The 20,103-nt window shown below is 40.6% G+C and overlaps 1 protein-coding gene across 1 annotated transcript in view; it reads right to left on the bottom strand.

Moving 5' to 3' along the window:
- Nucleotides 1-825: 825 nt before the first annotated feature.
- Nucleotides 826-20,103, bottom strand: part of CENPE (centromere protein E) — a 74,624-nt gene continuing 55,346 nt past the window's right edge. The window contains exons 35-46 of the mRNA XM_074950691.1: nucleotides 17,698-17,898; nucleotides 17,465-17,611; nucleotides 12,266-12,478; nucleotides 10,638-10,847; nucleotides 9,746-9,955; nucleotides 8,165-8,386; nucleotides 6,895-7,098; nucleotides 5,352-5,464; nucleotides 4,759-4,856; nucleotides 3,593-3,755; nucleotides 2,827-3,086; nucleotides 826-1,497 (exon numbers count right to left, since the gene is read on the bottom strand). Coding sequence (XP_074806792.1) covers nucleotides 1,400-1,497; nucleotides 2,827-3,086; nucleotides 3,593-3,755; nucleotides 4,759-4,856; nucleotides 5,352-5,464; nucleotides 6,895-7,098; nucleotides 8,165-8,386; nucleotides 9,746-9,955; nucleotides 10,638-10,847; nucleotides 12,266-12,478; nucleotides 17,465-17,611; nucleotides 17,698-17,898 — 2,139 coding nt within the window. The 3' untranslated portion in view covers nucleotides 826-1,399. The remainder of the gene's footprint in view (nucleotides 1,498-2,826; nucleotides 3,087-3,592; nucleotides 3,756-4,758; nucleotides 4,857-5,351; nucleotides 5,465-6,894; nucleotides 7,099-8,164; nucleotides 8,387-9,745; nucleotides 9,956-10,637; nucleotides 10,848-12,265; nucleotides 12,479-17,464; nucleotides 17,612-17,697; nucleotides 17,899-20,103) is intronic.

The following is a 20,103-nucleotide window of genomic DNA, read 5'->3' on the forward strand; positions in this document are numbered from 1 at the left end:
GATTCATCCCAGCGTTTGCCATGATCGCAATGCCCCTAAAGGACCTGGTGAAGAACAGCGCTACAAGGTCCTGTGGTCAGCAGCCTGTGAAATGGTCTTCCGGGAAGTGATGGAGAGGCTGAGCCAGGAACGCGTACTCATCCATCTGGACTTCACCCCTGAGTTCACCCTTCAAGACGGATGCCTCAGAAGCGGGTCTGAGTGCAGTGTTGTCCCAGAACATTGATGGGGAGGAGCACCCCACAGTATACCTCAGCAGGAAATTGTTTCCACGGGAGATTTCCTACTCAGCCATAAAAAAGGAAGCCCTTTCGGTGAAATAGGCTTTGGATGCGCCGAGCTATTATCTGCGGGGGAACTGTTTCAAACTGGTGACCGTGCCCTGGTACATTGGCCGAACACCATGAAAGACACCAACCTTAGGCTCATGAGATGGTATCTCTTACTACAACCTTATAGCTTTGAAATCCTTCAGTGGGCTGGGAAAGACATTAAGAAGGCCAATTTCTTTTTGGGGAGGGACAGGGAGGATTTACCTGATAAAGCCCCACAGCAGAACCTGAGGGGGAGGGTGTGTGATAGAGTATATGAACCCCACACTTGCTGCTAGGCGAGACTCCCATCACTCAGCTGTGACCAGTAGGCAGGAGCCTCCTGCCACGTCCCCCAATGACACAACAACAAGAAATGGCAATAGTTAGCTTTGTTGCCTAGTACAATGACCAATTCTAGTTTGATTGCCTGTATGCATATAACAATCTTTATTGACAAAAAGATAAAATTATTCAGACCAGAATCAACTGTGCACTGCAGATATGAAGTAGAGACTTTTTAAAAACACAGCCTTGATTGTGAGCTCATAAATAGATTATTATATAGAAACTGGTTAAAAAAAGGTGAATGAGAACGCTATTCCCCATCCAAGAAAAGTCAACATATAAAACTTGAAGTAACACTGAACGCTAGAAAAAGAGTAGCAGAAAAAGTTCTCTCCACTTTCCTTATGGACTTCCAAGATTAAATTGATTGCCTTTGGGAGGGTTGTCTTGGGAGTGAGAGGGGAAAGTTTAACACTGATAAGTTTCACAGTAGAGATTCTCTGATTTGTGATCCATTCCAGTTTTCACTTCCTCTTCAGCTGGCTGGCTTCGTTATCTTTGCCATCATAAGAGGAGCAATGGAGAACTGTTACAGGAACACCATCAGCTGGATGCAGGCAACACTATTGTCACATTTTTGTATTCCAGCTTTTCCAGTTATTTGCTTAGTTCCTGCTCCAAGAAAACTTCTTCCCACTGGCTAGAGTTAAAACATACCAGCTACTTCTGTGGCACGTCTTCTCTATATGCAATCTCTGACTTTTTCCACTAGCAAGGACAGTGAACAATAACGGGCTGTTTTACTGGGTTGTGCAGTCAGGTGCTTTATCTTTTGCTGACGCTCCAAACCAGTGCTTAAAGCGATCTTCTATACACTCTGTTCCTGCAGGTCGCATGTCTATATAAGAAAGAAAATAGAAAGACTTGTACTTTAGCATGTGCTAAACTGGGAAAGTTACAATTGCTTTGCCTTGTCTAGACTTTTAGAAGGTGTTCAAAGGATTGAGCTAGACTACATGATCCAACCAATATCTTTAAATCCTAGGCTAGACAAGGCGCTTCTTTGATCTTAGCAGTTGGGCTGGGACATGGAATTCTGTGCGGACCTCAGACATGGGGAGATTTGCTGGCAGAAGCATCAGGAACAAGTTAGATCACACGCACTGAACAGTGGTGACAATGTCAAAACTTGCTCCAGCGACCTAGTGCTTCACCACACTGCCGGGGAGTATTGATGGTTTTTCAAACCACTAATAGTGGCTGCAGTGGTGCTGTTAAGTGGTGCTGTTAATGCAGGCCACCAGTAAAGGCTTCCCCCAGAAAAAGTGCCTGCGTGGAGAAGAGCAGAGAAGCCATTATTTGCCGGCCAAGGGTTGTTGAGACAGGCAGGAAAGAAGAGAAGCAGAGCAAAGGAGGGTAGGGGGAATGGGAAAGGAGACACTGCCCAGGCTGCCATCTTTGCAGCTGGAGGTGGAGAGACTAGTGGCTTTGGTGCAAAACTTGCTCTTGAAACTAAAGGTTAGGCCTTGGAGACAGAAATTTGGTTAAATGCTGCCTCTAGAGTCAAGCGGGTGAAACTAGCTCATAGCTCTCTGCATTGGTGGAGGGCCAATGCGGGAGAATTCACTCGGGCTGGCTAGACGACAAGAATGCCATTTTGTGCAAAGTTTTGAGGTTTTGGCATCTGGTTTTGTTCTAGACTGGGATGAAATACAGACCTTTTGAAACTTCTGGCAAAAAACAAGAGAGCAACCTACCCCAGAGTAGCCAATATTTCAGTTGTTAGGGAAGTACCTATGATACGGGAAATCCAGGTTCTTCTATTTCAACAAACTAGCACTTTACAACAAAGAACTGTTTCATCCAAAAAAATCCCAACCAGGTCTAGAATTCACCCCTTCCAAACCTTTCTGAACTAAAACTATATAAATTAAATAATGTAAATAAAAAATACAAAACCCCTCTCAGAACCCAATATATCCACTGTACAATTGCACAATATTTCATTTGTCCATCCTTACTATTAATCACTAAGTTCAGTATATACTGCAATAAAAGCTAGCCCAATCTTTTGAATATTCACCCAATTTAGGTATTCAAGTCCCCAAGTACATATGAATTAACTGTAGTGTGTACCTACCCTAGACCTTTCACAGGTCTGGCTAGCCAACCCCTTAACGTTCTACTGAATAGGTGTTCCTAACAGAAACAGTATTGCATTACGCACCTGTAAGTGTGCCTAAGCTTGAATTATCAAAGAAATTTGGACAAGTAAGAGGCAGTGTGTTTGGTGAATCCAGAGGCAGAATTTCTCGTGAAGAAACTTCCTTGGAGGGAGAAGGCATTTGCTCTTTAACTGAACGAGGTGTGGTCTTCCTTGGAGACCTCTGTATCTTCTCCCTAGTGGTGTCTCTACAGGATTCTGCTCTCATTTTTAGTGCTCTCTCTTTCCATTTGGTTAGTTCTTCTTTCAGCTGAAGCTCATTGCTTAAAAGGAGAAAAATGATAGGAGTGTAAACTACTGGAAGCATGACAATGCAAGTTCCCTCACACTGCCATATCAATGTGTCTTGATCCTGACTTCAACGGACAATCTCTAGAATCAAAGCAGTTAAGTCTCCATACCCATTCAACTGTCTGCTGCAAAACTGTTAGACAACCAATTACTGCCAACTCATGTAAGCAAGTTTATATTAAGAAGGGAAGCCAACTCCTTTCCTAAGGTGTAAGGAAGAGACTGAATGATAAAACGTCACCACTGGTGGTGTCCGGATTCAAACCGCTGATGTGTGAGAGGCACAAGTCCCCAGCCACAAAGAGAAGAAAATTCATCAAAACAAATGGATCTTTCAAAATTTCTCATTTCTCGGATTCTCCTCAGAAATATGAACTCTTACTGCATTTGACTGTAAATCAAACAGCAAGTATAGTAATGTATGCAGTTAAATCAGAAACTAGAGTCTAGACTCTGATGATCAGCTTTTTAAACTTACTTTACTAGAAGGTCATTGTTTTTCTTCAACTGCAGGTTTTCTTTCTGTAATTTAGCTTGTTCAGATTTTAAAATGAGCATGTGTGTGCTCTGCACAATCCCACTGCCACCACCACAAGTCAGGGGTATATGGGATTCCTGAGGAACATCTTTTCCTGATATTACTGGGAAAAAAATTATTTGAATATATATTACAAGCTGTTTGCTATATCTTGGACAATACAAAAAATCAAGTAAAGTTGACCTTCATAAAGTAAATAAAGAAGTGTTCTATGACTAGAAAATTATATTAAAATTCCCTTTTGGGATTAAGTGTTCACTGTATGGGTTACAAATACGGTTACAACAGCTTCAGTCTTTCTACACAGGAATTCAAACAGACTGCCAGTTACTTAGTATAAAATTCAAACGGTTCTCTAGTAAATCACATGATCTACTGCATTTAACTGACAAATCCAAAATACAGTAATATAATATCAGTTATGGTTAGAAGAGATAACCATAATACCTAGCTCATAGAATTATTCAGCAGTAGATCTTAAAGCACTTTACGAAAAGAGGAAAGAATTGTTATTCCCCTTTTACAGGTGGGGAAGTTGAGGCCTAGAGAGAGGAAGTGATTTGTTCAAAGTAACCCAGTGAACAGAGCCAGAAACAGAACCCAGGTCTTTCTAGTCACAGCCCAGTGCTCTATCTACTAGGCCACACTGTCTCACATCTTGATATAGTGAGGATTCCCTTTTGCCTCTAGTTTTGCAAAAGCTATACAAACTGTACCACTCTGTCCAGGAGTGTTTGATGAAAGTGTGGGGCCAATTACAGAAATAGTCAGACATGTCATTCAGATACGACAAGCAAAAAAAAAAAAAAAAAAAATTAAAGGTCTGCACTTTCATACCTCGTCACTGCTGCAGTCACACATGGAAGAACTCTACGTGCCAAATTACTGTGATTTCCAGAGTTAATGAGTGGGGTGTGAAGAGCTCTCTCACTACACCTCACCTACCGTATGTCCCAAAGAAAGTACTGTCCCTCCTTAAACCAACTGTGGACCAAAGACTAAACATTTTCCTATCTAGTGCTCTATGCACAACCCACAGCCTCAAATCTATGTTTTGTTTGTATAGATATTGTGAAAAAAATCCCTTGTATGTATTTTATATTTACCAGTAACATCTTGTTCTTGCTGTGCTCTTCTCAGTTCTTCTTTTAATTTTCTTAACTGTTCCTCTTTGTGTTCTGCAAGAGCTTTTGTAGTAGCAATTCTGCATAAGGAAAAAGAGGAAGCCACTATTTTAGCAGTTTGCCATTGTGTAATTCTGCAACATTTTGCAGTTTTAATTTGTTTGTTCCTCTCCAAATGAGAAATCAAATAGCAACAGGATCCAAATATACCGATAAAATAGCCAAACATATCAGAGCTAAGAAACTAGAACTCTTCACCAAGGAAGCACAAAATATTTAATGTACACAGCCTGCCACCCCCCATGCCTTACGACAAAATAGCTCTATAGTTTCTGGGTAGATTAAAGACACTCAGAGCTCTCTTCAAAACCATGCCTGAGCACCAAATATCCAATCAGGTTTGTATTTTCAGTGCAGTTTCTACCTATTTCTGGGAAATATCTGAAGTGTTTAGGTAGGATATTTGAAACAACCTGTATAAAAAAAAATACTTTTAAACATCAGACCTTATGCTTTCCAAAAAAAGAACTGGAAAATTTCAGGATATCATACTTCAGTAAAAAAATTAAACTTACTCCTGTTCAAAAATTCTGGATTGTTTCATTCTTTCCATGTCAGCTTTCACCAACTGAGTTTTGAGATGATCAATTTCTTCTTTATATAACGTGGCACCTTTATCTAATTTCGCCTAATATGTTGGATGGGAGAAAAGAGGAGATCTAGTGATAAGGAAGTTAGATCTGTTAAAGTTAATTAGGGATATTTAAATACCATCTTGCAGAGGCAATACTCTTATTCTAATGATATAATTTTACTCCTGAGGGCATTCTGCGCCAAAAAATTAAAATCCTGCACACAATATTTTAAAATTCTGCAAAAGTCTGCAAATGTTATTTGTCAAATAAATGTGGAGGCTCCAGCATGGCACTGGGGAGCACAGGCCACTGGCTGCACAGAATTGTGAGATCACTGGGCAGCTCCTCGCCGCTCCAGGGACATGGACTCAGCAGTGAGTCTGCACCCAACCCTGACACAGTGCAAGGACCTGGCCTGCCCCAGAAACACCCCAGGCCCTGCCCCTCTGTGCCAGGTGCATCAGTTGTGGGCAGGCAGTGTCAGCAAAACAGGATCCAAATGTGGAGGGGCTTAGTGTGGGGGGATCCAGGTGGGGATTGAGAGGGTTCTGTGTGGGGCAATCTGGGTGCAGAGAGAATCTGGATGCACAGGGGTTTGTTGGGGGATTCTGAGTGCAATGGTAATGAGACTCTTCAGGGGGGTCCAGGTGAAGGTGGTTAGAGCTCAGTGCGACGGAGTGGGGGTGCCTGGGTATGCGGGGGGTAGAGCTCAGCAGGGGATTTGAGTGTGGGTGGCTTGTCAGGATAGTCCAGGTGCAGCGCGAGTGGGACTCCTCAGGAGAGGTTCTGAGTGCGGGGGGGGTCTGGAATTGAGGGGGTCTGGATGCACAGTGGTTGGGCAGATGGGGGAACAGCTCCCTGTACAGGGATCCCTCCCGCTGCAGCTGAGGAGCGATGAGTCCAGGAAGCAGGGGTGTGGAAAGGGAGTTTACAGAGCTTCCTGAAGCCAGGAGAGAAATCTGGGGGTGCCATGCAGGGGAAGAAGAAGTCCCATCCAGCCCAGCCCAGGTGCTGAGCCTGACACAGGGCAGGAGCCACCAGCTGGGTCTTCCCCAGTTCCGCCTCCTGCCCTACAGTGATTTCTCTCTCTGCCGGCTGCCCTGGGCACCCGAAACATACTGCTGGGGAGGGCTGCATGACCACTCTTGTGGCTTCCATTCGCTTCCCATCAGAAAGTCATTTTTCTGTGAGGAAGCAAATAAATCTGTGGGGGGCATAAATTCTGCGCATGCGCAGTGGCACAGAATTCTCCTAGGAGTATAACTTGGGTTCCAAGCTTGGTCACTCGCTGCTGCACTGAGAATGTCTGAAGATACAGGCTAAACCCTAGGGAAAGAATGCATCACTTCAATACCATATAGTGCAACAGATTGGCTTCCACATGTTGGCCCTCAAGAACCTTCTCAGATTTCCTCCTAGCTCTCAAGTGGAAAACAGGAGTGACATTTTGCTTAAACAACTGAAGTTTTACAATTAAACATACCTTGAAAGTCTGCTTCTCTGTTAACGCATTTCTAAGACACTTCTCTGTCTCATTCAATTTAGCCTGAAGTTGGTTAAGTTCACTTGCAGCAGCTTTAGTTTTAATCTCTGTTTGTAACATGGATATTTTTTCTTCCTTCTCCTTGACATTTTTTCCAGCTTCATTTACTGCATCTTCCAACTTTTTGATTGTTGTTTTCATAATCTTGAGAAAAATATCCAGTTATTAGAAGTTATCCTAGCAATTACAACTACATTTGGCAGGCTTATCAGCTGTATTAGAGGTCAAGGAAATAAAATATTGCCTCATTCTGTTGGCTGAAAAATGTAAGAAGGCTTGTGCTGTCTACCTGTGACAACTACTTCAGACTCCAGGGCTGTCAGCATAACATTTTTCCAGATATTCCGGAGTGCTCAAAACTTTAGAAAACAAGTGCATCTGACAACTGATTATAAGCGATCAGCTACTCAATTGTCCCACACTAATTTAACATTCTTGAAGATGTACCAGATATCTTCATTTCTTCACTATAGTCAAGTACCTAGTCATTTCTACTAAAAGTCTGTGAACTGATGTATCGCCCATGTCATTATCTAGTTTCCCAGTTCAATCCTGATCCAATAGGGATTTATTCCAATAGGGAATTATTATTTAAATTCTTCAATTTTGGTTTTGAGTTCTGTGCTAATCTCTAGTCTAACAGACATAAGGATTGTATGACCACATGTAGCCTTACAGCCATCGCACTGTTAGGCACAATATTTTAAATATATTTAAACACATTTGAAATGCTCTCAGTTGGTTAATATTCATATACACTATTGTAAATCTAACCTGTACCTACAGCGTCAACTCTTCACATTCTAAATAAGACTGCTTTAATTTATTTTTGGATAATGAAACAGCTACAAAAAAGTTAAGTGTAGTCTGGGCCAGTGGTGTGTATAGCAGTTTTACATTCATAGAATCTCAGGGTTGGAAGGAGGTCATCTAGTCCAACCTGCTCAAAGCAGGACCAATCCCCAATTTTTGCCCCAGATTCCTAAATGGTCCCCTCAAGGATTGAACTCACAACCCTGGGTTTAGCAGGCCAATGCTCAAACCACTGAGCTATCCCTCCTCCTAAATATTAATTATCTAGTCTCTTATTTTCTTAGTTTTTGTTTTTTTTAAACTCAGTTTAAAGTACCCTGTGAAATTTCTCTACTTCGTTTACAGATGGTTTTGCATTTCTGCTGATTTAAATTGATTAACATATCAGATTATATACCTTTATATCTTGTTCTGTGGCTTTTAATTGGTTACCAAGTCTATAGTTTTCTTCTTCTAGTGCAAGATTAGCAACACCACAAGGTGCCAACTGTTCCTTAACTGTCTTCAGTTGCTCAAGTAACTCCTCAGTTTTCCCTTTTCTTTGTTTCAGTTCAATTTCTGAGTCCTTGCAATAGTTGGCAGTTCTGGTATCCATCTCCAATGAAGTTTGAAGGAGTGTCTGCAAAATTAAATAGTGCCATGCATGTAATTGTAAAACTATTAGCTTTTAGAACCCAGCCACAAATAAAATACCATAAAGATATATGCTAAGAAACCAACCCAAATATTTAATTTGTCAGAGTACATACATCCACTTGTATGGAAATGGCAAAATAATTATGCAGGAAACTGACTCTTTAAAAAGCAGTTAAATGTATGCATTTAGAATATATTAATTTCTAATATACATGATGGGAGCCAGTCCTGAAAACCTTCCTGAGGTACAAACTGGACTTCCAGATTTGGATGATTCGCCTCAAGAACCATAAAAAGTAGGGGTGGCGCCGTGGCGGGGAAGGAGAGAGAGAACTGCTTCATAAGAGAACCCAGAACGTCCTGTCCTTAAACTTTTACTCCCACTAACATAGTTTGAGTTTTTTGGGGTAGGAAAGGTATGGAAAAGAGAAAAAATTGAACAAAGTTTTACCAGATTATTGTATCAGGTCTTGAAGTAGAGTTGGAGAAACAAGAAAATAGTATCCTAGGTGAAGAGTTTGAAGTCTCAGCCATATTAAACCATGACATTTGTACAGAATGCATATTTCTAAATGAAACGGTCATCGTTTTAGTTTGATTTTGCTGAAATAGCTTTATGTGTAAATTCATTTTTGTTGGGCTCCTATACAGAGTATAGTGTTACACTGGACCACAACTTATAGAACATCTTTTCATGCTGCATTAAAAACTCATTGTTCAAGTTTAAGACACAAAGTCTGTTACAGTTTCAGATAGAAGACATTTCAGATAGGATGTCTGACAAAAGTCTTCAGCAGGCTAGCTCCAACTGAGAATTGGTAGTATTGCTGACGTATGCCCCATTTGGGACTTATAGTGCATAGCTACGGAAACATCTCTGATACGTAGAGGTGCCTGGGCTTAAGTAACAACAGGTGCTCTAAGCACTGACTGACTTTTTTTTAAAAATATCCTTCCTGACCCCAATTACAGAGTAAAAAGCACAGAAACGATGAGAGGAAAGTTCATGGGAGGCAGGGGAGAAAACAATTTTCTGAATGAAAAAAATCTTTAGGGCTCCATCTGGCCTGAAGGTCAATATGGACCAAGAACTTGTAGAGGTGTAAGAAAAACCAAAAGGAAGAAACAAAAACCCTGTAAAAGTTCCAAGTAGAGCTTCACTTTACAACTTAGTACAATATGAAGATACTACTGGAAATCAGATGCTTTGCCTATATACAATATACAAGTACTTGTTAACACATGAATACTCCCAGAAAAAAAAAATCTGGTGGATTTATAGATTTCAGAGCTGTGTTAAAAGACAAGTTGAATGATGTACTGTTATAGCAGGAACTTTTACCTTGACTTTAGGTGTCCAGAATTTAATCACTTGTAAAAGCCTCTCATTGTCTTGCTTTATTCCTTCTTTAAGTTTTTCTACATCACAATGATTTCCTGAACATGTTTCCAAAAACTGCATTGCTTCTTTTCTAGTATTCTCTTCCTGCTGTAACTCAGTCTCTATGCTGAGAAGCTCAGTTTCTGTTTCTGACATGTCTCTGAGAATGTGCTGCATTAAAAAAAAAAAAAAAAAATGAAAACAAGCGATTTACCAATTTGATTGCACTACATTAGTTTTCATTGACTGAATGGCTCAAATAACTTTACTTGCAATATTGTTATAGTAATTTTTTAAAAAATTGTTAGTAAACACTGTATTTGTTGTCTTACACTATAATGTTGTATATGGAATATTTCTTAGCTTCTAGTTACGCTATATTTGAAGTATAGGTTCAAAGTTATTTTACATTCGACCCCCTTTGTTAATAGCATAAAAATATCCTTAACTTAATGGACAGTTGTGCCATTCAACGGTATATATATAGTATTTAAAATAATCAAGCAAGAGATTTTTACAAATGGAGTTGTAGGTGCTTTATAAGACCAACATAGAGAGATCCCAGGCTGAATATCTTGCATATAATAAGCTCACTTATTGTGTCACTTCATAAATTGAAAATTTAATTCTGATCAGATCAGAAAATTAAGATAAAACAGATCAATTATATTTAAAAGTGAAGGTTACTGTCAATTATTTTCCTATAGCTTACGAAAGCGCGAGTCACCTGCAAATAAAAGCAACTCCACAGTGAAGTAGCACATCCATGTTGTGATATTTCTCAAAATATAAATATTTCCCAAAATATAAATATTGATGTCTATTTCAGTCAAATCAATATACCAAGTGCTACCTCGATGTGGATGTCCAAGTTCTGCTGCAATTCATGGACATTTAACTCTTGGGAAGCTGTTTCATCCTGTTTCAAACAAGTTTTCTTGAGACACCGAATCTGAGACAGTAGCTCATCCTGTTTTCTCTTCTCATCAAGCAATTCCATTTCATGGTTGTTTATGGTAGTATAGTGTTCTGCCTTCTTCTGGCAAACACGGCTGAACAGAAACTGTTGAATATGAAAAGGTCAGCATTAAGGATACCTTGCATTTAGATAAGATTCTAGACAGCTGTGTAGCACTTCATGCATATGCAAAAAATTTAAAAACAAATGTATAGTAAGAGGCCTCGTAAAAAACCCTCTTCTCAATTATTTCCACATTATGTTTGTAAAGAATATATTTTTCACAGCTCTAGAAAAGCTCAAAGATTTCAGGGCATTTGGACTAGACTGACTGAGATACTAAACTAGTGGCAGGAACATATACTAAATAGCTTGCAATCCAACAAAGAGCAGAATTTGGACCCAAGCAAATTAAAATACGTTGATCTCAGAGGACTTACTCTAGATTTACGCCAATGTAATCAAGTGAAAATCTGATGTATTCATTTTATGACATCTAGTATGGCCTCAATCTGCCAGGTTTAAAGTTTGTTATTTTTTAAATGGCTGAAACTACTACATACACACAAAAGTCCCCCCAAAGTAAATAAACGAAGGAAGACTATAAAAGAAAAAAAGGACCAACAATTATTATGAACAATTTAACAAGAACTTAAACATACGACTCCAAAAATGCAAATGCTGATGTGAAGTTATGAGATCACACTCTATGGAACATTTGTTTAATTTCTTAGCTAACAAACATTTACAAAAAGTGACAGCTGTACATTCTCAGGCCTAGTCAATATTTTGTTTTCTTTGAACTACTGTCCCCAGTAACAGAAAATTGCCTGGAATCACAACTACAAAGACCCAGAAGAGAATTAACACGTTAAACTACATTTACTGTACCTATTGGCATGATAGAACCTGATCTACTCATATGGTAGAGCTCCTCTCTTCCCCCATTCCACTTCATTTTAAGTGATTAAGAATGAATGCAGTCAATCACTCAACTGCAAGATGGGTGAGTGTTGCAAGTATCCAGAAACTTTAAAGCTACCCAATAAAGGTCTCAAATCAACACCTGCCATTGGACAGGGCTATGCTACAAAAGCAACCTGTATTTTGAAGAGGTTTACATAATGATCCACAATTCTACTTCTGGAGCATCTAGCATACGGATCAAGTTTTCTTTGACCAGTTACAACATTTTAAAGAAATGTTAAGGGTATTAGACTATTCAAAGTAACTGAACTATATTCAGAGTTTAAGGCCAATTCTATAGTTTTTAATTGGCCCTGTTATATAGGGCTTATGCAGCAATTACATATCAGTTTACATTGCACACACTATATATGTTCTGCAACAACTGCATACAGCAGGACAGGTTCAGGAATGAAGCTCAAACCCAACACTGCATATTAGTTAGGAATTTCTTCACAACCGTAGTGCTCCATGAGCATTTGTGTTAGTATGTTGGATAAAATGTAAAAGCAGAGCTACATGAAGCCCTCCACACAACCACTGTTTGAAATTTGTACCTTAAGTTTGTTCAACAAGCTCTGGAGATGATTGCTTATTTTCTCATTTTCAGTTTGAAGCCTTTTGACTTGTTTAGCCTGTTCAGGTGAAAGGTGTGTCAGCATCCCAGCTATTAGTGCTTTTTGACTGCTGAGTTCACTTTTCAGATTTAAAGACACTGTAGTGAGACACTCATATTTCTTCTCCATCATTAGGAATTTCTCCAGAAGCTCCTGAGATAAGGAGAAATGGAATCAGCCACAATAAAGAATAAAGCATCCTTGAAGAATATTTTACAAAGTGATCAAGCTTTAACAGCCCATCAGACTCCAGGTGTTCTTTAGGGAATTTATTGGTTTTATAATGTTAAGAGAAATAACTATGGAGTAAGATTCCAATCACTACTCACCACAGAAGGAAATGGGACACAAATTAGGTCAGACAGTACAAAGGCAGAGAGTTTGGTAATTCTACAAAAAGAGCCAGAGCCCCAGACTCAATTATATGCTTTCAAATGAGCTCAAGTTGTTTCCATGACTTAGACTCAAAAAGATCTTCATACCTCTACTCGCCCCCGCCCCCCATGCTGAACTATCAAATATGTTCGATATATTTTTCGGTACACAGTGAACATTTCAAGAAAGTGCACTGAATCAAAGTTTACTAACTGGCATTGTCTCCTTCCATGTCTCTGGTTACTGTAAGTTATATTTAAACAAGATGTTAGATTCCCCAATACTTCAATACCCCAGAGAAAACACAGGAATTGCCACATCAGACCATTATCCTGTGTCTAACCTGGCTAGTGTCAGACACTCCAGTGGTATGTGCAAGAAACCCTAAAGCAGGCAGTTATTAAATAACTTGCCCATAGGGAAGTTTCTTCCTAATCCCTATGAGTTAGATGTTGGTTTATGTCATAAAGCATGAAGGATATTTCCCTTTCAAATCTTTAAACAGAAATCTTTACTACTTTAACACTGGATGTTTGCACTAACCATACGAACATCCAACCCTTTGACTACTAATGAACTCCTGGCCCCAATGACATTTTGTGGAAATGAATTGCACAGGCTAATTATGTGTAGTGTTAATTTTATCAAAAAAGGGATTGTATACCAATACTGATATCAGATATCCGGTGTTGTAATCGTAGAAAAATTACCAACATTCTAGAAGGGGGTACAAAAAAGTCTTCAGGACATGGATGCTAGGAAGAAGCTTCTCCTGTCGGTCAGGATATTCAATAACTACCTACCGCAGGTTTCAGAGTAGCAGCTGTGTTAGTTTGTATCCGCAAAAAAGAAAAGGAGTACTTGTGGCACCTTAGAGACTAACAAATTTATTTGAGCATAAGATTTCGTGAGCTATAGCTATCCTTTCCTCAAAACAGCTGGAGACTGTCAGTCAGGGTCCTGGACTAGCTGGACCATTGGTCTAACCCAGGATGGCAATTCCTATTTTCCTCATCAGTTAAAAGTTGATTGTATTTCAGTTTCATTAAATGTTCCCTTGTTCTTTGTATTATGAAAAAGGATGGGATGAATAGAAGTACCTAAGTTTACTTTATTTACATAAATTAGTTATTCTCTCTCTTTGGACCAACTTATTCATCACAGTCACAGTCTTTCATTCTCACGCTCTTCATATGGAACTTTTTCCATTCCTCATTCTCATCACCTGTTTAGGCGCTTGTTTCTATTGTATCTTTCTGAGAGATGGGGTGACCAAAAATGAACATGAAGTATTCCAATGAGAGTTCGTACCACTGATTTATGTGATGTGTTCTCAAGTTTTCAGTATCTATCATTCTCTTCCTTACAGAACCTAAAATGATGTTAAATGGGCAGCAACAGCCAAAAAAGGAGAGGTCTTCATTGAGCGGTCTACAATTTTGCCCAGGTGTAAATTAACTGACATCTGACTAAAAACATCATGAGTAGTTCAAATTATTCCTTCCAATGTGCACCATCTTGCATGTACACATTCAAGTTTTTGAAGGTTATCTATGTCAAATACATGTTTTACAGAAGCCAGTTCTATGGTAGTTTGAGGAACCACATGAGTGCTACTGCTGAAACCAAACCATCCGACACATAGTTGGCCAGCAGGTGGGATTGTTGAGCTGCGTTAAGAACAGTACTGGAAGGAACAGCAATCAGCAACATGAGAGCATCGTCACTGGAACTCAAGTGTTTCAAGCAAGGTCAGGGACCAATAGCATGTGGATGTCTGAAATCTGGTGTAAATTGGAGAAGCCCTTTGGGCCTCTCTAACGTAGTTCAGATTAACCCTGTGCACAGTTGCAGCAGAATCAGGGAAGTACAAAGGTAAGCTATAAGCCACTTAAGCCATGCATCTTCGCATCCCTGATCTATGCACATCAGCAACGCCCCAGAATCTGTCCAAAATTTTGTACAAATGCTCCTCTCCCTAGCAAGGTTTTACAGAGATTAGAAGATTATTCTGTTTTGAAAGGAGAAAGGCTTCATTAAATACGAGCTATAATTTTCAAATAAAGCTAGGAGTTTTACAAAACATCAAAGTCAGAGTGCTTGTATATCAACTTTTCAGTAAAAACAATTATGAAACAGTTTTGTTCCCATAATTAAAGATCAGACATTTTAACTGCAAAGTTCAATTCAAGAGTCTCTCAGATTACCTGCAGACAAGCTGTTACCACAGTGTTCCCAAATGGTTTGTGAGCTTTTAACCACTTCATTTTAGGACACATATACCCCCCTCAATATTTTTATAAGGCTAAAAACCCTGCTAAAAAGGACAATTTAAAATCACTTTGGATAAACTGGTTACTGACCTTTCTGTAATGGTTCAAAATGTGTTGCCTGTGTCCACTCCAACATAGCTGTGTGCGCACCCCGAGCACAGTTGCCAACATTTTTTTTTTCTTTGTGGTATCCGTTGGCTCCAGCACCTTCTGGTGCTGTGCACACATAGTGCTGGTATAAAAGGCCCTGCCAACCTGCTCCCCTTCAATTTCTTCTTACAGACCGCCTCCGATGAGAGGGGACGGAGGGTCATTTTGGAATGGACATGTGAAACACATCTCAATAACCTTTCTGTAACTGATTATTCAACAGTTGTTTGTTTGTTTTTTTCCCCTTCAAGTGTTTGCACATATCCATTCCAATGTAGGTGACTCCCAAGCAATTGTACAGGAGGTGAGTTTGTAGTTCAATGACAGGCTGACTGCAAGACTGCGCAGCCAGAGGCGGCTTCTTCTCTAGCCTGCTGGGTGATGGCATAATGTGTTCTGTCCAGGTAGAAAGCTAATAGACGTCTGATGTCTAGGGTGCGCAATGCTGCCTCCTGTTGGTTGCTGTGAGACTTTGGAAAGAAGCAAGGAAGGTGAACGGGTTGATTAAGATGGAAAGAGGATGGTACTTTGGGAGGCGGACATGGCGTAACTTGTCTTTATGAAAAATTGCATACAGGGGGGTATGCCATAAGGGCTCCAATTTCGCTGACCTGTCGGGCAGAGGTGATAGCAACAAGAAGTGCTATGTTCATAGACAAGCGAACACAGGAGCATGTTGCCATTGGTTCAAATGGAGGTCTAATAAGAGAACGTAGGACGAGGCCGGCATTGGTGCCCTGTGGCAGGGGAACCACCAATGGTTCCAAAACAGTCATTACATAGGTGCTGGTCCCCATGACGTGGTGGCCAAATGTTTGGAGCCACCCCTGTACTTGGGGCTGCGGTCCCATAGGGATGGCCTGGGGAGCAGCGTGGCGGCTGTAGTGATGCGGGGGGAGTAAGATCCCACTTCCAAGTCTGATGAAGAGAACGAACTGTGGTGTAGAGACCAACGCGGTGCCATTCCCTTTAGTGCTGGCAATCAATGTTGAGGGGAAGATCGTGATGAGGCTGCCAACAGGGGTTTTCCTCTAGATGGCAGCCGCAGTACTGGGTGAAATCCTAGCAACAGCTGTTTGCCATTCATTGTCACCAGCTGTGCCAAATCCTGACAGTCTGGAGATGCTGGTACCAGTATGGAAAGCAGGTCCCTGGCTGCTGCAAATGCCTTTGGAGTCAAAGGTACCGCAAACTGGCCAGAATGCTGTCTGTCTGGAGGAGGTGGCTCCTGTGCTGGTGTCAGTGGGGCTTGCAGTGGCACTGGAGCTGAAGGCATCTGATGTTGCAGTGCCATGGAGGAAGAGCGGCCAGACGTGGGTCTGCCTCTCTCCTGGTCCCCGTCTGCTCACCTTCAGCACCAGAAATCGGCTCTTCTCTTGGCGTTTACGGTGCTTTTTCTTAGGCACCGGAGAAGATTAGTGCAGAGATTCCTGCCCGATGCCAAGTCAGAGCCTGGATCTGAGGAAGGTCTTAAAGTTGCCCCCATGAGGAGGACCTTCAGTTTTGCTTCTTGGTCCTTTTTGGTGTGGGGCTTGAAGTTCCTGCAGATTTGGCAACAGTCTTTCCTCTGAGATTCCCCCAAGCACTTGAGACAACTCGAGTGCAGGTCACTAAAAGGCACAGACTTATCACAGGAAGCGCAGAACTTGAAACCCGGTGACCAAGGCATGCCCCGGCACCAGGATGTGGATGATCCCACTAACCATGGGGGGCATCTCAAACTAGCTACAATAACTATTTACACTGAAGAAATAGAAGAGTCCCTAGGAGAAAATTTCCTGAGCAGTGAGGAGTTCCAGCAACCATCACGGGCAGTAAGAAGGAACTGATGGTAGCAGGTCAGCAGGGCCCTTTATATCGGCGCTAGGAGCATGTGGCACCAGACGGCACTGGCACTGAACCGACAGATATCACTAGGGGAAATAATTCCAGCAACTGTGCTCAGGGCATGCACATACTTACATTGGAAAGGACATGTGCAAACACTCAAAGAATTGTACGTTATATTTAAGGACACAATTTAGTTGCAGATTCAGTAACTTTACTGGACCTCTGTGACTTCTGGCTTCAGCTGTTAGTGCCTGCAGCCAGGGCCATGTACCCCTTTCCCCCCGGCCCGATCCTACCCTCTGGTTATTTTTAGTAAAGTCAGACAGGTCATGGGCTCTCATGAATTTCTGTTTATTGTCCACGACCTGTCTGACTTTTACTAAAAATAAAAGTGACGACATCTTAACCTTAATTATGTTGTAGACAGACAAAGATACTGCTCTAGAATTGTACCAGGGAATGAACAGTTCTACAGTTTCACACATCAGTTACCTATGTAACTGATATTTACCTTTACTTCCAAGGCTTTTGCTTTCATGCTATCTGCATGTCTCAGTTCTGTGTCATCTGGTTGTTTTGCTTGAACTGCCACATCATTCAGATTCTTCCGTTTCAATTCATCTAGAGCACATTCAAGTTTTGCATTTGTTTCAGTGCACTGAAAAAATACATGCACAAGTATAAAACTCTAATTTTACAGTCATATGACTTCTATTAGTATCTAATAGTATTTGGGACACAAACCATGTCAATATTTTTTTGCAGTTCAGTCTTGAGCAAGTCTCTCTCAGACTTTACACCTTCAAGTATTTGTTGGAGCTCATCTTTCTCTTGATTAATTGATGAAATCTGATCTTGAAGTCGGAGATAGTGATTAGTTCTTTCAGCCACTAACTGGTGTCTTTCATGCGAAACACTGTTTAATGCCTCAGTTAACTGGTTGACCTACAGAAACAGTTAAACAACATTACTATGAATTGGTCCAATTATGTATACTTTCAGTATTAGAGTAGAGTATTCACTCAATTTTGTCAAATACCGCATACAAACACCCATCCAACACCACCTTTTAAGTTGCTCCTTCCCAGGTAGGATTTAAAGATAATTAGAAACAAAAGACATTTCAGAATTAAACCTTCTCCTTCTCATAGTGATATAAGAATTGGAGCTAAAGTAATCATACCAATTTTGTGGGTTAGCATTTCCCCTTTGGAGACCTAGACTTAAATCCTGACTTGGGTCACCAGTGAAGAGGAGGTTAAAAAAACAAAAAAACAAAAACAACCGACCTTCAATGTACTGGATCTTCGTCTATTGCAAACTCAGAACAAATAATGACAGGAAATAAGAAAGGAGAAGGAGGGATAGATGATTGTATAGATTTTTACAGTTGGTTTTATTGGCCTATCTACACCAGATATTCCACTGAATGAAGCCACTACAAATGAAAAACTATTCTGTGAGCTGTGTGTCACCTGAGGAGATAGCACAAGTTGAATAGCTTGAATGTTACAGGTCAAAATGGAAGTGAAGAGGCAAAAAAGTGTATGGAGAAGCTATACTAGTGTTGCTTTGACTATTCTTGGCTCTTTGGTCCTCCCATGGAGTACCTGTGTGACGTTATATGATTGAAATGAGACCATGTATATCATTGATGCTCCCACTGTTAGACAATTGCAACAAATCTTGTACAAAGTATGTATGTCATATAAAAACTGTTAATAGAAAAGCTATGACTTGCTAAATATTATCCTATTTAAATCCAGTTATCACTGTATCTGAAGTTATGAATACTGGCTATGTACCTGCATCACAATTGTCTTTTTTCCTGGGGTAACACCCACAAGATAGTTTATATCCAGTCTAGACAGCACATTGTTAATGGACTATTCAAGTTTCATGGCCCATCAAAGACACTTTGGTCTCAATGGGCCAAAGAAGAAACTCATTCTGCCCAGATGGCTCTTCGTGCAGACGGCCTCAGCCTCCAAGGGGCCAATGTCTACCCCCTGAGAGTCATCAAGCTTTGCAAGGACATGTGATATACTCAAGTGACCCTGGACTCCACCTTGTGCCAGTAACTTTCCATAGACTGGACTGTGAGCTTTGTTTGAAATAGAAAGTTTCCAGGCACATGGCAAAGGGTATAAAAGACCCCAGGAATAACTCCATTTTGCCTCTTTCCTGCCCTGATTCTTTGAACTGTGGATTTACAACATTGGACTGCGGACCTTCCAATCTTTTGGAAGTTGCCAGAGCAACTTTACAAGTCGACAGTCTAACATCACTGCTATAAACCTGATGTAAGGATATTGCCATTATTGAATGTATATGATCTATTAATCATTTTAACTCTCCTTTTCTTTTATTAATAAACCTTTTGATTTTATTTACTAAAGGATTGGCAGCAGCATGATTATTGGGCAAGATCTGAGTTATATACTGACCTGGCCAAGTGGTTGATCTTTTGAGATTGGAAGGACTCTATATTAGATGAAATTGGCTTTCAGTAACCACTCATCATAAAGTCCAGTGGTTACGGTAGTGAGACAAGGGCTGGGATGCCTAAGGAGACTGCCTTTCTGACTTCTTCTTAACCAGTGTGATAAGACAGAAGTTTACTTTTGTTACTGGCTTAGAATAAACTAATGATAAAATAACCACCAGTTTGGGGTGAGTCTGCCCTATTTCTCAGCAGTTTGTCCTGAATCTGGCACTCTCAGTTGTGACCCACTGAGGCCCTGAGACACCGTGATTAATAGATTTTTGAAATGCCTGACGGAGGAAAAACAAAAAAAAAAAAATCACATTTTCCTCACAGTGCCTTCTAAAATTTGAATGGATAAAAATATAGAAATATACAAAAATGTATTGATCTGCTATTAACATTGGTATAGTTTTGCCTTCACAAGGAAGTACAGTAACTCCTCACTTAAAGTTGTCCTGGTTAACGTTGTTTCATTGTTATGTTGATGATCAATTAGGGAACATGCTCATTTAAAGTTGCGCAATGCTCCCTCATAACGTTGTTTGGCAGCCGCCTGCTTTGTCCACTGCTTGCAGAAAGAGCAGCCCGTTGGAGCTAGCTGGTGGGGGCTTGGAACCAGGGTGGACTGGCAGACCCCCTATCAGCATCCTGCTCCCCTACGT

The sequence above is a fragment of the Natator depressus genome, chromosome 4 (assembly GCF_965152275.1).
Source record: "Natator depressus isolate rNatDep1 chromosome 4, rNatDep2.hap1, whole genome shotgun sequence".
In the NCBI taxonomy this organism is placed as follows: domain Eukaryota; kingdom Metazoa; phylum Chordata; order Testudines; family Cheloniidae; genus Natator; species Natator depressus.